This window comes from Muntiacus reevesi, chromosome 16 (assembly GCF_963930625.1).
Source record: "Muntiacus reevesi chromosome 16, mMunRee1.1, whole genome shotgun sequence".
Taxonomy (NCBI): Eukaryota; Metazoa; Chordata; class Mammalia; order Artiodactyla; family Cervidae; genus Muntiacus; species Muntiacus reevesi.
The window spans coordinates 6,343,217-6,365,165 of record NC_089264.1 but is presented as its reverse complement, the minus strand read 5'-3'; the positions used below and the strand labels follow the sequence as shown (position 1 = coordinate 6,365,165).

General features: G+C 41.0%; 1 protein-coding gene across 4 annotated transcripts in view; it reads right to left on the bottom strand.

Moving 5' to 3' along the window:
* PDE5A (phosphodiesterase 5A) overlaps positions 1-18,932 on the bottom strand; it is a 158,366-nt gene extending 139,434 nt beyond the window's left edge. Inside the window, exon 1 of one of the 4 annotated variants that reach the window (XM_065907629.1) lies at positions 18,531-18,932. In XM_065907629.1, the coding sequence (XP_065763701.1) occupies positions 18,531-18,652 (122 nt within the window). In that variant the 5' untranslated portion in view covers positions 18,653-18,932. Of the gene's footprint in view, positions 1-17,108; positions 17,265-17,975; positions 18,098-18,530 lie in introns of those variants that run through there. The other 3 variants (XM_065907627.1, XM_065907630.1, XM_065907628.1) reach the window with 3 other exon arrangements.
* Between the last annotated feature and the right edge of the window lie 3,017 nt (positions 18,933-21,949).

Here is a 21,949-nt window from a genome sequence, read left to right as displayed (position 1 = left end):
CATCTTACTGGGCTTCTCACTGAATTGAGAGTGAAACCTAAACTCTTCCGACCCCCGACCACAGGCCCTCCTGCCCACACAGGCCTCCCTGACGCTCCTCAAGCACATCAAGCTTTGACTGCCCCCAGGCTGGAACGCTCTCCTCACCTGCATCTGGCAGGTCACAGCTCCTTCCTCACCTGCACAGACAGGTCTTCCCTGCTCACTCCACCTCTCAAGGGGCCCCAACACCTTATGTCCCCCCTCCCTCCCCCGACATGATCTGAATTCTTGTTGTCGCTCTTCAGTCACCCAGTCCTGTCCAACTCTTTGCAACCTGACAGACTGCAGCACGCCAGGCCTCCCTGTCCCCCACCATCTCCCAGGGCTTGCCCAAGTTCATGTCCATTGCATCCATGATGCCGTCCAGTCATCTCATCCTCTGATGCCCTTGTCTCTTTCTGCCATCGACCTTTCCCAGCATCAGGAACTTTTCCAATGAGTCGTCTGTTCACATCAGGTAGCCAAAATATTTGTAGCTTCAGCCTCAGCATCAGTCCTTCCAATGAATACTCAAGGCTGATCTCCCTTAAGACTGATTGGTTTGATCTCCTTGCAGTCCAAGGGACTTTCAGGAGTCTTCTCCAGCACCACAGTTCAAAGGCATCAGTTCTTTGGCATTCTGCCTTTTTTACAGTCCAGCTCTCACAACTGTACACAACCAATGGGGAAGACCATAGCCTTGACTATACAGACCTTTGTTGGCAGGGTGATGTCTCTGCTTTTGAACACACTGTCTAGGTTTGTCATCGCTTTCCTGACAAGAAGCCACTGTCTTCTGATCTCGTGGCTGCAGTCACCATCTGCAGTGATGCTGGAGCCCACGAAGAGGAAATCTGTCACTACTTCCAACTTCCCCCCTTCTATTTGCCATAAAGCAACGGGACCAGGTGCCATGACCTTAGTTGTTTTTTTTTAAATATTTAGTCTTAAGCCTGCTCTTTCACTCTCCTCCTTCACCCTCATCAAAAGGCTCTTTAGTTCCTCTTCGCTTTCTGCCATTAGAGTGGTAATGAATTCTTACTATCATCTATTTTTCTTGCTTATTAATCCGTTGGTTTACTGTCGTTTCCTCCAAGGAGATGTAAATTTCATACTCATCTGTCTTGTTAACAACTGCATTCCTGTACTTAGAAAATGTCTGTCACATATTAATACTATGTCCTTGATAAATATCTGAGTGAAGTGAATGAATAAATAAATGAAGCCTCCTAAACTAACTGCATTAAAAAGGACAACAGTCTTTTGAAAATGTGAATGCTTAGAAAACCAACATTATGTTTTAGCTGCTAATGGTCACCACCCCTTGGATGTAAGCCTCATAATTGACCATGGCTACTCTCCCCTCATTTATCCCGTAGGACCTGTTATATATACATCTGAAACAGAGTGTTTAATTTGTCTCACAGGTGTTGTATTTCTAGATACATTCTTGGAGAAATGCACTCAGTATTAAATGACACAGGAAAAGTAGATCTGGTATCTTCAGTCATTCAATCAACAATTTTTATTAACCACCAGTCATGGGGGGAAAGGTTTTCTCAAGACCTCATTATTGATTATCTGAGTCCCTGTAGATATATATGCCTGTGGAGGAAAACATAAGTTATCATAACATCAAAACAATTACTTATAAAGCAGCCATAAATAATATCAAATCATCGCTTACCCCTCTCTCCTTTCAGGCATCCCTTGACATTTTGCAGTGCATGACCTAGGTGGCTATGTGAAGTGAGCCTTCTTTCCTAAGACTAGTACTGATCATCTCCTGTTCTTTAACACTTTAATCTCTGCAAACACAAATCACTTGCAGACTGAAATGTAAACTTAAGTAAGATATAAAATTTCGAGAAGCAGAACAAAGTGATGTTGGAGACTATTCTAATATTACATAAAGCCACTGATAATTAAAGGTTAAACCCAATTAAAAACCAGCTAACAAAATCAACAAGGATCATTAACATAACAAATACCTGAAAAGAGAATTCTATTCAAACAAGTGCATTCTAGATTAAGAAAGGCTGCTGGAAAAACTGAAGATCTTCAAATGTTAATTTTAAAAAACTGTATTTGGGGGAAAAAAACTGTGATTTTGTTGCAAATGTCAAACAAGTAAAGTTATTTGCCAGAAACTATTTTACAAATTAGCTTGGAGTTTCCATTATAATTTAAATTTTATTGGATTTAAAATAAATTTACTTTCATAACCTGTGGTTCCATTTTTCAAAGTAAAGTTCCAATCGAAACCTTTTCACTGATACTTTTTCATTTTAACTGGATTCACTTTTAAGTGTCCTTTTCTCTAGACTGTATTGTGCTCATGAAGCTTCTTGTGCACGCCAGGCACTGTGCTGGCACCCAGGGATGTGGGAGTAAGCAAGCCCAGACCGCTGCTCCCCAAACCAAAACTTACAATGTGTCCAGAAGTTAATTTACACACATACTGAATTTTGCTGTCATATGAAGTTATATGTTGTTGTTTAGTTGCTAAAGTCATCTCTGACTCTTTTGAGACCCCATGGACTATAGCCACCAGGCTTTTCTGTCCATGGGATTTTCCAGGCAAGAGTACTGAAGTGGGTTTTGCATATAAATGAATAAAGATGGAAAGACGAACATGTCAAATACGAGGGTAAATATACCAGATGAGGTTCAAGAAACCTGGTTGACAGCTCTGACTGGGGCAAATCTCTTCTATGGCCTGGACAGGATCTCTGCTTTCCCTTCTTTCTCTCCCTTGAGTCTATGAGATCTTGAAAAGTATGTCTATCAGAGATAGTGGAAGAAAAAAGCACCATTTTATTTAAACCTGGCAAGGCAGGTATTAACAATCCTACTTTTTAAATTAAGAAGCTAAATTAAATAGCTAAACCAAACACACTCTATCTGGTACCAAAACTAGGAATCAAATCTAGGTTTCTTATTCCAAGTCTTACAGCCTATAATAATATAGAAGTTCCCACAGCACCAATGTTTGTCATGAAGAAGATACCTCATAACATACAGATACAGTAGAAATAGTCAAAAATCAAATTTAAACATATAAGGTATAGAAAGAACACAGTCGCTCACAATGGCACATCCTCTGACTTAATTCTTTCCATCCAGACCACAAAAGGATGGCATACTAAACCACTGAGGCAAAAACACTGTGTCACGGGACTCAGAACAAAAACTCTGAAGGACAGTGTCCTTAAAAAAATCTGACTGACTCTCATGCCTGTTTCTCTGAAAACAGGTCATGGTTTATAAACCTAAAATGATGCACTGAAAAGAACGTATATTAAACGTGTTCAAGATAAGAGTAATTCTCAGGGTTGCACTGCTGTTGTTCACTCACTAAGTTCAGGACTGATTCTGTGCGACCCACGCACTGCAGTACACCAGGCTCCTCTGTCCTCCACCGTCCCTGAGTTTGCCCAAAGTCACACCCATCCAGTCGGTGATGCCATCTAATCATCTCATCCTCTGTTGCCCCCTTCTCTTCACGCCCTCAATCCTTCCCAGCATCAGGGTCTTTTTCAGTGAGTCAGCTCTTCCCATCAGGTGGCCAAGGTACTGGAGCTTCAACTTCAGCACCATCCCTTCCAATGATCCAGGGTTGATTTCCTAACAGTTGATTGGTTTGATCTTCCTGCAGTCCAGGAGACTCTAAAGAGTCTTCTCCAGCACCACAGTTCAAAAGCATCAGTTATTCAGTTATCAACCCTCTTTATGGTCCAACTCTCACATCCGTCCATGACTACTGGAAAAACCATAGCTTTGACTATATGGACCTTTGTCTCTGCTTTTTAATATGCCATCTAGGTTCAAAGGAGCAAGTGTCTTTTAATTTCATGACTGCAGTCACTATCCACTGTGATTTTGCTAGACTTAGCAAATAAAAATACTGGATACCAGTTAAAACTGAGTTTCAGATAAACAATGAATACAGTTTTAATATAAACAGTATCTAAAATTCAAATTATACTGAATTTATTTCAAATGACCATACTAGTCATTTGATATTGTTTTTCCCAACTGAAATTGTTGGCAGATAGACATCAAAGAAAAGGTAGGTTCTGCGTAGCACATCAATGAGCTCTGTGCCATCAAATAACTAACTGTATCATTGAAAGGACACAAAGGATCCTGTGTATTACGGTAACTGAACTTTGAAAGCTCTTAGATTAATAAGTGTGGCATAAAATTCTTCCTTACAGCAAGCCTTTTCATTTTACTGTCCAAATAATGCCATATATTTAGTAGAGAAAAAATAAACTGCAATCTGCTTATATAATGGAGGCTGACACATTGCTAAAAATTCTTGGGAAGCACTGAGAGGCTATGTTTTTAGTCATAAATCCCAAATTCCAATCTATATTTTAGCATTTGTTACCAATGGGATTTGTAACCAATAGCAGACAATTTTCTTCTGAGTTTCAATTTCATCCTGTTTCCAGCAGGGGAGACACTGACTGTTCTAACTTCTTCCTAAAGTGCAAGGTGGTAACTATCTTCAGTTGAGTATAATGTCAAGAATACTAAGCTGGCCATCAGGAGATCATTCTACTGGACAATCACTACTTCTCTGGAGTTCATTCTCTCCTGAGCACAAGTTCTTCATTGTAAAAATGGGCAGCTCTCTGAACGGGTCAGGAAGATGCCCAGATGTCAGGTCTGCTTACATTATCAGCAGACCAATAGGTGATGATTACTAGGTCAGTCAACTCTCGTCATCTCCTTTTGCCCCTTAGCTTCTTCTCTTTCTTATTCTTTCACTCATCTCACAGGGGTGACGTTCGAGTCAAATTAGAAAATGCACATGGAAGTATTTCAAACTCTCTTCCACATACTTAAGATGCTGCTATCTCCTAGACCCTTTCCAGTGGAGCTGCAGGGCTGGCCTAAGGGGCAATGGGTGTTTATTTCCTCATAACGTTCTCTAAGAGACTCAGAGAAAGCAAGGGGGAAGGAAGGTCATGCTCCTGGTGGTACAGGCCCACAGGCTGAGCGGGTCTGATATGATTTGGAAACAGCCTGCCTACACGCACCCCGAGCACCTAGGTCCTTGTCCAAAGAAGATACTGTAGATTGTTATTTATTATAGAATCCCACTAAGCTTCCCCCAAAAAGATGAGTTACATCATAACTACATAAATTACATCCTGGCTGTCTGAGCAAAAAGAATGAAATGGACGCAAATTTCACAAAGGTATTTTACCTCTGCTGGAGGTTCTAGTAACTTAGAAACCCTACTTTCAAGTATAAGCAAGTCTTTGTTAACTGCCCTGCAAACAAAAACAGAGCAACCATCTTGAAGTCTTTGAGTTGATTTAACTTTTACAAGGCTGTTAATGAAAGACAACAGGCCCTGGATGATAGAAATAAAGCCACAGCCAAAGGAAATGCAATAAAAGTTCATGCCAAGAATTTATAATCAATGACAAGATCCTGATGTTCAACATCCCATCCAAATCATTCCTTCTCTTCTCACCGAAACCTATTTTATTATCCTCTAGTCAGTTATTTCCTCCCATATTTTATTACAGAAAAAATTTCTTACCTCATAAATGAATTATATGCCTCTTTTAAAATAGGTAAACAGTTCAGTTTTGTTCTTAAACTTTTACAATATGTCTTACAATAACTGGAGAAATCCTGCATGCGAGCTAACTCGCTTCAGCCATGTCTGACTCTTTGTGACCCCATGGACTGTAGCCTGTCAGGCTCCTCTGTCCATGGAATTCTCCAGGCAAGAATACTGGAGTGGGTTACCATTTCCTTCTCCAGGGCATCATCCTGACCCAGGGATCGAACCTGTGTCTCCTGCAGGCAGGTTCTTTACCACTAGCACCACCTGGGAAGTGAGATGCAGAAACCCTGGAGGGTACCAAAATCAATGCCGGGAGTTATTCCTCTCAGGTAACATAAATGTGAATACCATTTGTGATTTCAAACTTGTAACACAAGTTGGCACAGATGCTGCTCACGGCTCACCAGGGGACCCTTTCCCACAAGGCAAGTAAAGAGCAAGCAAAGAAGTAAAGAACCTCAAAAGAGCAAGTAAAGAATCCCCCAAATTGATATTAATTAAATGGCAGGAAATGAAGCCAACTGGAAGCTGATAAAAACTTGCTATGAGGTATCAAAAATGTGACTTGGATTTTAAATCTCAAATCTTTTAAAACAATGAATACAACCAGAAGTTTACTGCCTTAATATTCTACTTTACTGAAGACTCCAGCAGCTCAAGAGTCTTGCCCATGCAATGATGATGTAATATAAAAATCAGTGTCAGGAGGAATAATCTTTAGTATATTTTGACTTCATGAGGCTTCCTTAGAGTGTTAACAGCACTGCATCCTTCAAGACAATGTGTCAGGGTGGATGGAGCGCCCTACAAAACTGAGTGGATGCTCTCAAAGGCCAGGCAGCCAGGTTCCAGCAGCTGCTGCAGGAAAAGGCTGAGTACTGGCATTTCCAGGGCCGGACGTTTGGGGTCTCTAATAATATACAGAGGAATGGAATGAATACATTCACTTGTGAATGATTTTTTAAAAAAACAAAAACAGAAGGGAATCTGTGGGGCAGAATGTCTAGGTGAATTGTCTCTCTTTTTTTTTAATCATTGTAATAGAGTTTATCTCATCAAAATTATACACATGGCAGAAATAAAGTGCTATTTCATACTACACACCCCATGTGTTCATATTTTTAAAGAAGATGAAAAATATATTATTCTTAAAATAAGAGTTGAGGTAATGATTAAATGAATGGTAGCAAGCTAATAATATCTGTTTTTACTGGATATTTAAATAGCTTTAATTTTTGTATATCACCTATACTTCATCTCATACTTTTCAAAAATTTTATAAATTGATTAATAATATTGACTAAAAACCCTGGAGGAGGAAATGGCAACCCACTTCAGTATTTTTGCCTGGGAAATCCCACGGACAGAGGATTCTGGTGGGCTGCAGTCCACGGGGCCGCAGAGAGTCAGACATGACTGAGTGACTGGGCACACAGGCACGTTCATTAAAAAAAAAAAGGAAAGTCACTATTTGATGTCACATACTCTGTTACGGATGAAAACTTTCCCCTTTTGCAATTTCTCATTTTCACTCAATATTACTATCTATCACAGAGAGGAAAACTACAGTTTATAATTTATATTATAACTAATATAACTTTTCACTAATCTAATTAGATCACAGCTTTTTCCAAATGCCTATAATCTAGACGTATTAAATTGTATATGCAAAACACTGCATAGTGAAATACAAGCTCTCACATAGCACTTCAAATATGATTAGCAAAAGGGATACACACACACAACGTAGCTCCATCCAATAATAACTTTACTTTCTACCAAAGTTGAACTGCTCACTCAGGTTACAAAACGAAACTTAAAAAAGACAGGAATATCTTAAAATACATATTCAGTATTCCAGATGCTTTGAAAGGGAAAAATAATTAAAATACCTTGTCTAGGTTTTAAAGAAAATTTCTTGGCATCAAGAAAAGGAAACAATTTACAAAGCAGTGTAAAATTCTAACATAAACATAATAATTCTCATGAGCTAAAAATATAATTAGATGAAACCTACTTGTAGAGCAACTAGCTTAATGTGTTTTGTACTCTTGCCTAAAATAATGTACCAGAGGATAAAAATTCTTTGAAAATATACTGCACGTAGGGTATCTGTAGTCTAATACTAAGAATATAATTGTTAACAGTCTAGTATCTAAATTTTCAGCCCTTCTATTTTAAAATATCACTAGAGAGTTCCCACTTTTTATGCTCTAAAATCATATATGGAAACAAAACCCACTTGGGCAAAGTCTCTAGGCAGCTCATTTAGTAATGGACTTGCACATTAAGAGGCACTAAGAGGAACTTCAGCCTCTTCCTGAATCAAATTTCTCATGCCATTAAATCTGAGTCTTTCCTTTGCTTCCATTAATACTGACACTGAACTTCAGTGGAGCATGGGGCATAAGGGCCCCAGGTGGGACAGACTTAGGCTTCAACCCAAGCTGCTTCTAAGATAAGACCTCAGGTGCATTATCTATGCTGTCTATAAAACAGAGATAAGGGTATTAACTCTCATAGGCTTCTTAAGAAAATTAAGAAAAATGACACCTACAAAGTGATCACATAGAGTCTGGTACTAAGGGTTTAATATATTAGTTACTGTTTTTAAGTTAATCAAACATTCACTGGAGTATATTTTCAAAGGCAATTAAATTTTTTGTAAAAATAAAAAGAATTTATTCATGGATTTCTACAGAATAACTAGATGTTAGCCATTTGTTTTCCAAGCTCCTAGTTTAAAAGCACTAATTTCTCTACAAAAACACTTGTACAAAACAAAAAAGGTGTTTTAATGTCTGTAGTTTCTCAAACTAGAATTGAAAAAACACGGACTCCCTAGACCAATAACTACACTTATGTATGACATAATTTTCTAAATAATAAAGAATAAGAGCTGATCATTTAGTTAAGAAAATCACTGTGAGAGCATAACTTGTTTTTCTATTACCACTCAGAACGTAATCACTAAAAATAAGTTATAGAATTTGGAGGATGATGTGGTTTCTAAATACCAAAGATATAATAAAACTGTTTAACAATTGTGATAAAATACACAACTAACTGCCTATGATAAAAACCATAACAATATTTCATAAAAACCATAATTTGAAACTGGGGAATGGTTTCAATACTTGATAAAAACAATGCTTTAACATTTGCTACAGGAGATTTAGGGATTAAAGTCGGTCCGTTTTAGTTCCTACCCAAGGGGGCTTACTTGGGAGAATTCTGTAAGTAGGCTGATACTTGAGCCTCCTGGATGTTACCCTGGTGTGGTATAACATTTGGGGAGACTTGCAGGGCACCTCAAATAAAACAGAAGAAAAAGCTGCGGGCCCTGAATGACCCACAAGACGCAACACATGAACGCGCTTTCAAGGCCACTATCAAAACAGCACCCCTTTCTTCCTTTCCCTGTTTCTTCCATCTTCATGTGAATTAACTACTTAAAACGAGAATCAAAGAGTACTAATTTCTTGTCAAAGGATGGTTGATAACATGGAGATGGGCTAAAATCATCTGTAAGAAAAACACAAAAAATCTCACATAAAATATAATAGATATTTCTCCTGCTCCTGGATCCTAATTTTACAGTTTTAGTTGCCATGTTTGGATACTTTGACCTAGATCCACCACTCTTACTTAGAAAATACTTAAAGAAGGAAACTATTCAAATCTGAGAAGTTGACACTCTGCTCTTCTAGTGAGAATCAAGAATGCTTACGGATGAAAGAGAATTTTAAACTCATTTACAAATCTCTCTGCCTTGATTTCTCACCCCTCCCATCTCACATAAAGTCAAGGTTTATTAACCTGGGCCAGTTACCAAGCTGGGGACGCAGTTGGGAGGTCTGAACTCCCATTCCAATTCCCTTTCCAGTACCTTACACAGTCTTCCGAAGGTTCTGTTCAAACCATTAATACAAATTCACTTTAAAAGTGAGGACACAAAGTCTGTTAAATCCCTATTCTGCTGTTCTAATTTCCACGTATCAGAATAGGGGGATGACTCCCCAAACTTGCAATTATAATTAAACCACTGATGATTCGCAACGTAAAATAAATTGTAACCTACTGAAAACTACTCTACAAAAAAGATTAAAAAATATGTATTATTTCCTTTAAATTTCTTAAGAACACTAGAAGTAATGCTATTATTAACATTTTACAGAGAAAGCAAATAAAGCACCTAAAGTCATACTCTCAAGAAAGATGTAGTTTGGGAGCTGAAGCTTAAATCTGTCCTACCTAGGAACTTTAACCATCGTAAACTGAAATAAATCTTAAAGGGCTCAGAACAGTGGTTCCCAACCAAGTACTTGGAGAACGCAATGGTACCCCACTCCAGCACTCTTGCCTGGAAAATCCCATGGCCGGAGGAGCCTGGTGGGCTGCAGTCCATGGGGTCACTAGGAGTCGGACATGACTGAGCGACTTCACTTTCACTTTTCACTTTCATGCATCGGAGAAGGAAATGGCAACCCACTCGTGTTCTTGCCTGGAGAATCCCAGGGACGGGGGAGCCTGCTGGGCTGCCGTCTATGGGGTTGCACGGAGTCGGACACGACTGAAGCGCCTTTGCAGCAGCAGCAGCAACCAAGTACTGGTGCCAGACTTCGGGGCGGCATCTGGAAGCGCGTGTCAGAACAACGGGGTGCTCCTGACATGTAGCGTCTGGGGCCCAGGGACGTTAGACACCCCTCAAGACGCTGAACAGCTTCTCACAGCAAAATGTATCCCTACCAAAGGCCCAACAGCATCCCTTTAAGAAGCAATCTTTTACTATAATGGAAAAGAATCTGAAAAAAGGACATATGTAAAAAATATACATACCATACATATATATATAAAACTTACATATATATAACTGAGTCACTTTGCTGTAAACCAGAAACTCATACAATATTGTACATCAACTATATTTCAATTAAAAAAGAAGAAGAAAAAAAGCAAGGGTTAATAAGAATAAAAGATTACCATACTATAACAGGGTATTAAATCAAACAGGGAAGATCTGAGACACCTCCAAGTGATTCCTCCAATAATCTCTACTCTGATGTTACAGTGAGTAGTTCCCTTGCTTCTGGTATGGATTAGAAACAAATGTTGCCTAAAGTTAATTAACATTCTCAAGTCTTTTCTAGCTATGAAAACATCCGAGAAGCTTACTGGGACCAAATATAAATAAAATGCATAACCACTTCATATGGTTTTACATTCAAATTTGACCAAGAGTTGGAAGAGACATGTTTTACAATTTTCCATGCATTAATAATAACATGTATGAAAAATGTTCTTTAAAGAAGTATCTATTTACATCTAAAAGAAAATCTAATAACCAGAATCTATGCTGTAAATATATAAGTCAATTTGTTTTGCAGCTTAAACATGGAGAAAAGATTAGACTAGATTGGCATGTCTCAATATGAGGTATGAGAAGCCCTCAGAATCTGAAGCAAGTATGTTTTGAAGATCTGTAGTAGACTCAGATGGTAAAGAACCAGCTTGCAATGCCGGAGACCTGTGCTCATTCCCTATGTTGGGAAGGTCCCCTGAAGGAGGGCATAGCAATCCACTCCAGTATTCTTGCCTGGAGAATCCCATGGACAGAGAAGCCTGGTGGGCTACAGTCTATGGGGTCACATAGAGCTGGACACAACTGAGTGACTAACACCCACACACACAGTTATTCTATGGAAATGCTACAATTCCGTGTTTTCACAATAACGACAGTAACAACAACAAAGACAGACAAAGACATATACTTTAAATTACTGGGATGACTACCTTATAACCCTATCTACTAACCCAACTACTATCCTGCAGTTTTAGGAGTCAAGTTTACATTTGTGTTTACAGTCACACTGCAGCCCAAAGGTTCTGGGATAAGGAGAAAATAAAAGATGTAGATTTAATATGCAAATATGCTTTCAAGTCAAGTAAAACCAAAAGCTGGTGTACTGTGCTATAGGACTAAAAGTTTCATGACTGTTGAGAGAGACCCAGTGGGAAAAACGAGTCATCACAAGGCAACTGCAGCAAAGGCAAAAAAATGACCTCACCAGACCCCAGCATCGTCCTGCAATTAGGGCCACATTCACTCCGCAAGGATGATTTAATGAGTGTTGTCAATTTGCATTTGGCTAGAGTTTTATCATTTTATTCATAATTAAATTATACATTTATTTTGGTATTGCAGTTGCACAAATACTAAAACTATGATTAAATTATACCTACTCTTAAGAATTCCACATTTAACTAACATTAAAATAAGAGAAAGTCAATATTAGGTATGGCAGATAGCTGGAACCTCTGGGTGCACTCACATCACTTTTGTTTGGGAACTTTTCCTCCCTCACTGACATATCACACTATGGGTTACCTGCCCCAACAAAGTAAGGAGATAAACCTATTCTTCCAGAAATAAAGGTTGGTCCAGAGCAGGCAAATTATGCAAGTAAGGCCAAAATAATTCTGAGAGGACTGACATGGATAAGAAGGTATTTCTCAAACATCAAAAGTTTAAGACCCACATAAACTTGCCAAGAAAAATGTTCCAGCACATGAAGAAAGCCTGCTGGAGAATAAAACCCATATAGCACAGCGTCAAAAGGATGGCTGAACAAATGGATGGATGGTGGGATGAATGGATGGTGAGATGGATGGAGGGAAGAAAGGGGGAAAGACACATTGATTAGATAAATATACAGGCCAAAAAAAAGAATACTGACAAGATTATATCATCCCGCTGAATTTCACATCCAAACCAATCCCCAGGAATGTCAATTTTGCATGAGTTCAACATGAATTTCTGTCATTTGTGACCAAAAGTTTTTAAACTAAAATACTGGAAGTCAATAAGAATGTCTTTCTTTAACAGGGGAAGATTACTTAAATTTGAGAAACACTGGATTACATGATCTCCAGCTCTATAAAGTTCAAAGATCCTGTGTGTGTTTTAAACATTTCACCAGCTTTAAAAAAAAATCAGGATCTTTTCTTATAACCTCAGCACGCTTATTCAACAGAAAGTAGAAGTGATTACTTTTTTCATGATTATTACCAGCGATATTATATCAGATAGGAGACTTTTCTCTCTCAAGTTTAGATGTAATAAAATTATTCAGAAAAGACAATTTGAAAAAGTTAATCTTACGTCATGATTCAGAATCAAGGAAAAGGTTTCAAAGCATACAGAAGCTAATAATGGCACCTAAGATTTTAAAAAGTAAGTTCACTACAAACTACAAACGGGGCACATATATATATACACACACACACATACATATACACACATACATCCATATATATATATTGAGTTGGAAAAGTTTGTTTTTTTCCATAACATCTTCTGGAAAAAAACAAAGGAACTTTCTGTCCTACCCAATCAAAGGCTTTTAGAAGCTTTTAATATTTATTGGAATGATTCTTATAAACTTAACACTCAGTTTGCTTTACCTGCCTGATATTTAGTTGGTAATACATATAAATTCCTACCAGTAAGAAAATGAATAAAGCACTCACACCATGAAAAAGAAAAAAAAAGATTCAAAATAAAATGAGAATACCAAGTCAGTAAGTAAGATTACAGAGCTAAGTATCAAGTGAATGACTCATATGGAAAAGTTTTTTCAGTTTTTATTCTTAGGTTGTAACTCACAGGTACTTTTTTTTTTTTTTAACTGAACCTGATTTAACAGATATTTCCAAGGCTACACCAATCAGCCACATCAATTGGTCAACTAAATCTGTATCTGTTCAGCTAAACTAATCTCATAGGAAGTCCTACACAGTCAGTAGCCACTCTGCATTTCCAAATTCAGTCATTTTTCAACCCTTCACTATCAATCACCTCAGTGAATTATTTAATTACTCTGCAGTCCTTACCAAAGGCTTTTATCCTGAGAAGAGCTTTTATCCTACACTTAGCCCTGAAAACAAAGAAAGAAAACAACTCAATACAACAGTTACAGGTTTAACAAATTGTTAGTTTGAAAAATATTTGGGACAAACTAATAAACAGCAAGCAGTTTTTTCCCCCCAGCCTTTTTAAGTATGAAAGAACTTTCTCCCAACCATTATTAAAATGTACTATGAAGTTCAAGCAGTTTGTGTCTTCACCTAGAGGAAGCAAAGCATCTTGATAAGACATACTCTCTGTAATCAGGTAAGGGTGACGGTACAAACTCTATCCATACAACTTGAAAACACCTTCAAATATTTTAAAAGAAATGATATCAGAGACAAGACTCAAGTCATTTCTTTAGATGGAACTATCTAAATAGGAAATTCTGCTGCACCACATAATCAAAACGCTAAAAGTTGCTCATCTTTAGGTATTGAAGATGACTTCATGAAAATATTAGCAATTTCTATAGATTTTTTAGATCACAAACTGAAAAAAAAGTTAATGAAATGTATTACAAACCTAAGAATTATATTAATATTAAACAAATATATTTATTTTGAGATATTTATGACTAACTGCCACTGCATTGGTTCTATCACAGTTTTAGGAATCATGATCTTGTATTGGGGGCTTTAAAAATGGAACTAAATATAAAACCTTGAGAACATTAGTGACAGAAAAGCAATGAGAAGCATCATTTCAGGGGCTCCTGCAGATTCTTCTAGATTTAATCACATCCAAATTCAATCCACATGCGAACTTTTAGGGCACTAAAAAGTGCCTTAGAGCTGGCTATAAGAACCCTGGTTATAAGCAATACAAGGATAAAAAGACATTATCACACCAGAACTACCATAATAAAAATATCAGAAATAATATCAAAGCCTGACTAAGTCAATACGCACAGGATTTTATTGTCTTCAACCCTAATGACTGCATAACAAAATAAGTTTAACAAAATGTTTGTCTGAAAATTGTGAAAAGTTTATATTCCTATATGATATATTTTAAAGAGTGAATAGCAATATTTAGTTTATACCCACCATCTGACTTTAAGAAAAATATTTTGCAAATAATAATTACAGCTTCAAGAGATTAAAAAAATATTAAAAACAAGCAAACAAAAAAGAAAGAATCCTAAACAGTGAACTTGGAACACCAACTAATTCACCACAGCTTTGGAGTGTTAAATAAAAAGTCTATCATAGAAAACTGCATGGGAGTGTAAAACTTCTGTTTCTGGACTTTGATCCAAGAAGTCATAAAAAGTTGCCCTCACTTAATATCTCCTATTTCCAGTATATGCCAAATATTCTCAAGCTTTTGTCTAGTACAAAGTAATAAAAAGTCAATCATATTACCTCGTCAATACTAAATGACATAAAACACGGCCCACAACCACAGAGCTGGTAAGTAACTATTGAAAGGTAAATTATTCTAAAATGCTGTCAAGAATAACAACAGCTGTTAAAATGGCATTAGCATCAGAAAGGCTTCATCTGCAAAGGCAGGAGCATTTAAGCCCCTAAGGAACATGGTATCTCAAACCTGGAGGACCGCAAAGTTTTCTACAACAGCAAGGGTGGGAGTTTTCCACAGGTTTTAGTTTCTAGTCGCAAACTAATTTTTATGCCAATAGATTATGTTATGAGTTGTTCAACTGACACTCTCAAATTCACTTCAACAGGTTTTGAATGCTAAAAACCATTTATTTGTGTGCTGCACGCTCTGGCTTCTAAGGAGGTGTTTAGCTCTGTATTGAAAGATTATTATAGAAAACAATGTAATATAGCAGCAATAATTGCTTTCCAGGTCAATCAAAATTCACAGGTGTTTAAATGAGAGTTTAGGAGTGCCAGAACCTTCCTTCTATTCAATGACTACTATTGGGTGCAGACCATTCAGTCTGGGAAAAGAACAGAGGAGCATACACAAATGTCAAACAATTAAATCAAATAAGGAGGAAATAGTTCTACCAATAAGCCTGTCTACAGATGCAGATGGCCAATCTAAGTAAATCCAAATTTATTTTAAATAAATAAACATGGAAAGCACCCCTACAGAACTATTCTATTTCACAAGTTTCCTGAATTACAACAGTATTCATTTTATACATACAAAATTTAAGAAAGGGGGGTAGCAAAGTAACAGGAGCTTCTGGTTAAACACACACACACACACACACACACACACACAGAGCTCAGTGTAAAGTTAGTGTCTGCAATAAAATTTTACCACAACCAAGTGAATCACATGGTGTTTAGCAGGTTGGCATTTTTATGTCCAACCTCTCATTCTTAAAATTTTAAGTCTCCAGCTAATGCTATCAAATATAAGCCCCAACTGGAATACTGTTTCTAGAAAAAATTATGGCTACGCACAAGACTTAGATAATATTCTTCACACTGACAACTTTCAGCACTTTATAATTCCTAAAACTGAGGGCCTGCACTATTCTTGAATATCTTCACTTTCATTTTCCAACTTCTACTCAACACAAACTCTTCTCTCAAGATTATATATATACACACACACACATATCACAGAAAGTGTTCAGCCTACTCTCAACATCAACTGTAATATAAAAACTCCAACTGAAGAAAAAGTCTTTAACAGTCTCAGATGATCTAAATTTTATACTAAGTAGTGTAATTTTGAGAATTGAGATTTTAATCCTATGCTATTTCGGAGGGAAAAAAATGTGAAAAGAAATGTTACTTAATTCATTTAATTTATTAGGAAAAAACATTACTCTTCAAGTTTTGGCAGATTCTCAAAGTGAAGTATTCTTATGTATGAGTTAAAAGCTACCGCCAAACACCCCCAAGTTTGTGTCTTTAAAGGGAGAGGAAAGAAAACAAAACAAAACAAAAGGATATTAACTCTGATTTTTAAATAAATAATTTCGTTCTTTCTTAATAATATGCCTAAGAAACATCTCTAAAGAACACCCCCCTTCACACTTAAAAGATCAGCCCAGATCTCCTGCCCTGTCTCTTGTGCGCTGTAATTCATTAAGGGTGGAAGTGTGCAAACGGTGAAAGGAATCCGGGGACAGACGGCCTCGGAGGAGGCGACCTCTAGAAACTGTTGGCCTCCAGCAATGGATAATTCCAGGCCTAGACGGTCTTGGTGCTCACCCCAAACTCACAGAAAAGTGCCCTTCGGAAAGAAACCACTTCCATTCAGGGTTTATCCTCTGGTCACTCCAGAATAAGTATTGTGATAGAAGACGAAAGCGGGGAGAAGAGGATTTTAAAAGGAAGGCGGAGTAATCAAACAGAAGAGATAAGGTTTGTCCCCAAATCTGCGCCTCTGTTAAAAACCCCCAAAGTCATCAAACCGATACCAACCCTGAACGTTCGTTGGGAGAAACGGAGTTAAAAAGACTCATCTAAGATTTCAAAATTATTACATCTGCAGGAATGTAAACGAAGACAAAAATGTCAAAGAACGCATTTTCAACAGAGCATCTCCCAGCCGGTGCGACCCGGGTGCCACCAGCCAGCACAGCACCCGGCCCCACCGCGCCCCCCCGGGAAAAGTGGGGAAGACGGGGGGGAATGCTGAAGGAAGTACCTTGTTTTGTCTCCAAAGGGCAACATAGCAAACGTGGGAAGTTGGAGGTGCACACCACGCGGCCTCGGCGGACCCTGGACTGCAGGAGGCGTCGGGGGGCGACGACTCGCCCAGGTGAGGCGGGTCGCTCGAAGCCGGCTTCCCTACGGTCCCCGCCGTCGCGCCGCCGCCCGCCGCCGCCCGCTCGCCCCGCGCCGCGCCGCCCCCTGGCGGGGAGCGCCAGGCCGGACCGCGGCCGTGCGCCGGCGGGTGGGAGCCCGGCGGCCAGCCCCGGCCGGCTCCTCCACCATCACCGCCCCGCGTGCGCCTCCCTCCCGGCCGAGGCGGCCAGCTCCGGCTGCCCGAAGGCCGCTGCCCCGAGCCGGCGACGGCGAAGTCCGGGCCCCTTCTCCAAAGGAGTGCGCCTGGGAGTCAGTCCGCGTCCGCGCGCAGCAGCCTTGCCCTGGCTGCGGCTTCGCATCAACTCTCCGGCTTCCGGGCACCCGCCAGCCTCCCACTCTTCGTTCCACCCTCCTAGCCCCACGGCTTCAGCCTCAATGCCTCTCCAACTCTCCCGCGGGCGTTTCCCACGCGCGCCTCGACTGTCAGCCGCGCAGCCTCCTCCCAAAGCACAGGCTCCCTCCTCCCCGCCCTCCGCAGCAGCCGCCCCGGCGCTTGGCTCCGGACCAGGAAGACTGGCCTCCGGGGTCGCCTCGGGCCGCGCGGGACCTGCCACCCCCCGGGGTCAGCTCTCCGCCGTCCTTTGTGTGCGCGCCGCCAGCCCCTCCGCGGAGCGCCTTCCACGCCGCCGCCTCGCGCGCAAACGCGGAGAGGAAGAGCGCGGGACAACCAGGGGACTGGAAGGGGGCAAAAGACGACAGCACTCACTCTGGGAAGGTTCCGGCATGGTGCTGCCTTTGGGCCGCTTCTCGGTCTCGCCCCTACCCCGGCTTCCCCGCCCCGCCAGGGCCGGGGCAAAGGGGGACGGGGGAGGAGCGGAGCCACGGGGACCGCGTTGGAAATGGTGCTTCCGGAGCTGCAGGGAAGGGGGTCAAACACTGTTTTGGTTTCGCTAAGGAGATTTAGTGGAACCAGGAGGCTAGAGAAAGGCCCGTGAGCGCAAATATATGGAAATAATCTTGCTCCCAGGGAATACCAGGGCTGCCGGCGTGTGGGGGGTGGGGGTGGGGGTTCGGCACATACATTTTTGTATTTGAACTTTTGTGAGCAAGTTGGATCGGATCCGACGCTTGGATTTTTCGACTGTACTCGCCTTAAAAGTCGAGGTCTCTACACCGTAAGATCATGGCCCTACTTCAAAAGCACAGGGCCTGAGAGTGGAGGCTGTTTAATGCTTAAGGAAGGGAATTCAATAGGGAAGAGAGAGAAACCCCAGGTCACGCTCCATGCCCCGGCCGGGTCTTCCGTGGCTCCTCTTCTTACCTGGTGCCTTTCCTAACAAAGTAAGAGAAGGTAAAGTCCCAGTGATCGTCCAGCCACGCTTCGACCGAGTCCTGGTCCCGTTGCTGTTGCGGCCGCGCGGAGCCGGGGCCGGCCCTCTCCATGATCAGCCCGGCTCTCTGCGGTCAGCTGGTGCTGGTTTTCCAGTCCAGCTGGGGTCCTTCCCTCGGAGGAGCAGAACTCGCCTCGAGACCCTCCCCCTGGCCGGCTTTCTGCGGAGCTGCTCAGGCGCCGGGCCAGCCTCCTGCCGCGCCCCGCCTCTCCCGGTCCTCACCGCTTCCAGGTGCGGCGGGCGGGGCGGTGCTGCAGCCCCGCGCCTTCCCCGGGGTCTGTCTGAGACTGACTCTGGGAGTCTCTCTAGGCTCCAGATCCCGAGGCGGCCGGGGCGGCGACTGGCGAGCTCTCCGGAAGCCTAGTGGCCAGGACTAGAAAGGAGACCGCGCGGCCGCTGGGGTGCGCTGCGTGCCAAGCCGGCTCCGGAGGAGCGCGCAAAGGTGACTGTGATGTGTTCGCGGAGCGCCCCGCTCTAGGCAGGGGAAGGTCACGCTGGGGAGACCCAGCCCAAACCCAGAGACCGGTAGCTGGGGAAATTTTCGCCCGAAAATGAGAGGTGCTAGTAGCCCGCGCTCTTTCCCCCGGGCCTGGGAGAACAATGACTGTCTTGCCTCGCTTTCCGCCAGATCAGCGCGTGGGTCTGGGAGGAGCTGGGACCCACGGCCCTCGGAGCCCGGACAGCGCAACGTCTCAGGGCGCCCCAGCCAAGGACCACGTCTGGGGTGACGAGATCTGGGACGTGAGTCACCAAAATTAGTTTCGACAGTCCTGGTGGGTAACTTCTAACAGAGCCATTCCTGTGATTAACGTTAATAATAACCATAGTAAGTATAAATTAACTGCCTTCACGAGAAAGGCTTAATTTGCCTTTCTTTGCATTAAGCCCCCTTTCCTAACTGGAAAAAGATAAAAGTAAATTGAAATACAATAATCACTATGGTTTGTGTATGAAATCGCAAATCTCCATACAAGTAGGTTAACTTGCTCGTAGGGGCAGTCCCCAGGTACCGTGCAGAGCAGCCAGTTAGCCCAGTTTTTAATTCGTCATTTATATTGAACTGGAGTTAAAATACACATGCCTCGAAAATGTATCCGTTTAAAAGGGCTCAGCATTCCTACCCTGTTTTGTCGTATTCTTATCATACTTTGATAGGGCTTCCCTTGTGGCTCAGATGGTAAAGAGACTGCCTGTAACTGCGCGAGACCTGGGTTTGATCCCTGGGTTGGGACGATCCCCTAGAGAAGGGAGAGGCTACCCACTCCAGTATTCTGACCTGGAGAATTCCCTGGACTGTATAGTCTGCTGCTGCTGCTGCTGCTGCTAAGTCGCTTCAGTTGTGTCCGACTCTGTGTGACCCCCATAGACGGCAGCCCACCAGGCTCCCCCGTCCCTGGGATTCTCCAGGCAAGAACACTGGAGTGGGTTGCCATTTTCTTCTCCAATGCATGAAAGTGAAAAGTGAAAGTGAAGTCGCTCAGTCGTGTCTGACTTGTAGTGACCCCATGGACTGCAGCCCACCAGGCTCCTCCATCCATGGGATTTTCCAGGCAAGAGTGCTGGAGTGGGTTGCCATTGCCTTCTCTGTATAGTCTACCAGGCTGCAAAGAGTCAGACACGACTGAGCGACTTCACTTCACTTCTATCATGCTTCACAAAAAAGAATTGGGAGCCTTCCCTTGCTTTGTTCTCATCCCCATCTCCCTGCAGCTTTAATATGGTATTTTGCAATGACCTCATTTTTGTGGCAGAATGAAACTGAAGCTGTGTGTTTCACAATGTGTGAGCGACACCGTTAGCAGTGATATACCAAAAGTGATGTAGCTGACACACTTTTAGCAAACTCCTTTCAAAGTATTCTTGGCAAGAATGTAAGACATCACTCACTGCATAGAAACACATAATTAAACAGATAATATGAGAACTTTAATAGCTGTCTTCCAGTCCCCCAGTTTATACTTCCTTCATAAATAATTGTCCTTTTGTGATATCCGTTTCTTTGAAAGTTCATTGTTGTATGCAAGTAGCCACAAACCAGTAAAAACCAAGCAAAGGAGTATGAAATAATACATGGTAAGTTATATCAGATTTTTAAATGAGAATTATTTTCTAATTTCTTACTATGAGAGTGATTATAGTGCTCATGACCTAAAGACCGTCTCCTCAGTGCTCAGGTTTTCTCTGTGGAAGGTCATGCATTTCTCCTCTCAGGAGGTCAATTATAATTTAAAATTCTACTTCCAACTAAGGATGGAGTGAATTTTTGGCTTAAAATGCTTGCTTTGGTTGGCTACCATGATTAAATAAACAGGCATTATCCAAATGTCCGTTTTCTCTCCCAACCTGAAAGGGTTAAATTATCAGAAACCAGGAAGGCGTCTAAAAAATTATGCAAGAAAAACAATCCCTGGACTCTCCCATCAGTGATTCTCAAGTCTGTGTGGTATAGATGTTGGGTGGCGGTTACTGTGAAGGCCGTTACCTGAGTGAGTATATCACAAGGGATGGGGATGAGGCATTTCACACTGTTCTAGTCTCTAGAAAACTCAGATAAAACAATACCTCTTGTAACTTTAAAGTACTTAAAGTTAAGAATATTTTGAACTGGCCTCACCCTGGCATCTGTTCTCCAGCTCCTTTTATTCTTTATCCCAATTTCCCCATTTTTTTTAACATACATTCTTTCTAACTTATTGGTATGAATTGCTCTAAGCATATCAAATCTTGTTTTAGAATAAGTTGAAGGATGAGTAAATAATAAATATTACCAGGAAATAACCTGGAAAATGATGTAAATGCTACTTAAAAAAACTTGCACTGACTTAACACAAAGCCCACCAACCTGTTATATTCTCATTGTACTAGGAAAAAACCCGAAGTCTCTAACATGGCTTAAACAGTTTTGCATGACTTTTACTCATTTCTGTTGCTAAAGGTTTTGTTCATACAACTAGAAAAAACAAACAAAACCATGGATGATCAAATTCCTTTTCCAAAAGAGAACACAGATTATAAAAGTCATGACATTTTTCCTGCCTTTTTTTTTTTTCCAAACACTACATAGTATCTTCTTTTTTCTTACAGCAAACCTATATATTCTAAGCTTGAGAAAACTGAGTAAATATATTAGCACATATAATAGGATCTAGGTCCCTCATTGTTGAAGGGGAAGCCTAGAAGGTACATTGTGATGTTGAAATGCAATTGGAGGTTACAAATTAAATGTGTCTGTGTGTGTATGTGTGTGTGTGTGTATGTGTGTGTGCATGCGTGCATGATGTGGGGAAATCCCACATGACAAGGAAATGCAAGCAGCTTTTAAGAGCTGTAGGCAGCCTCCAGCTGATAG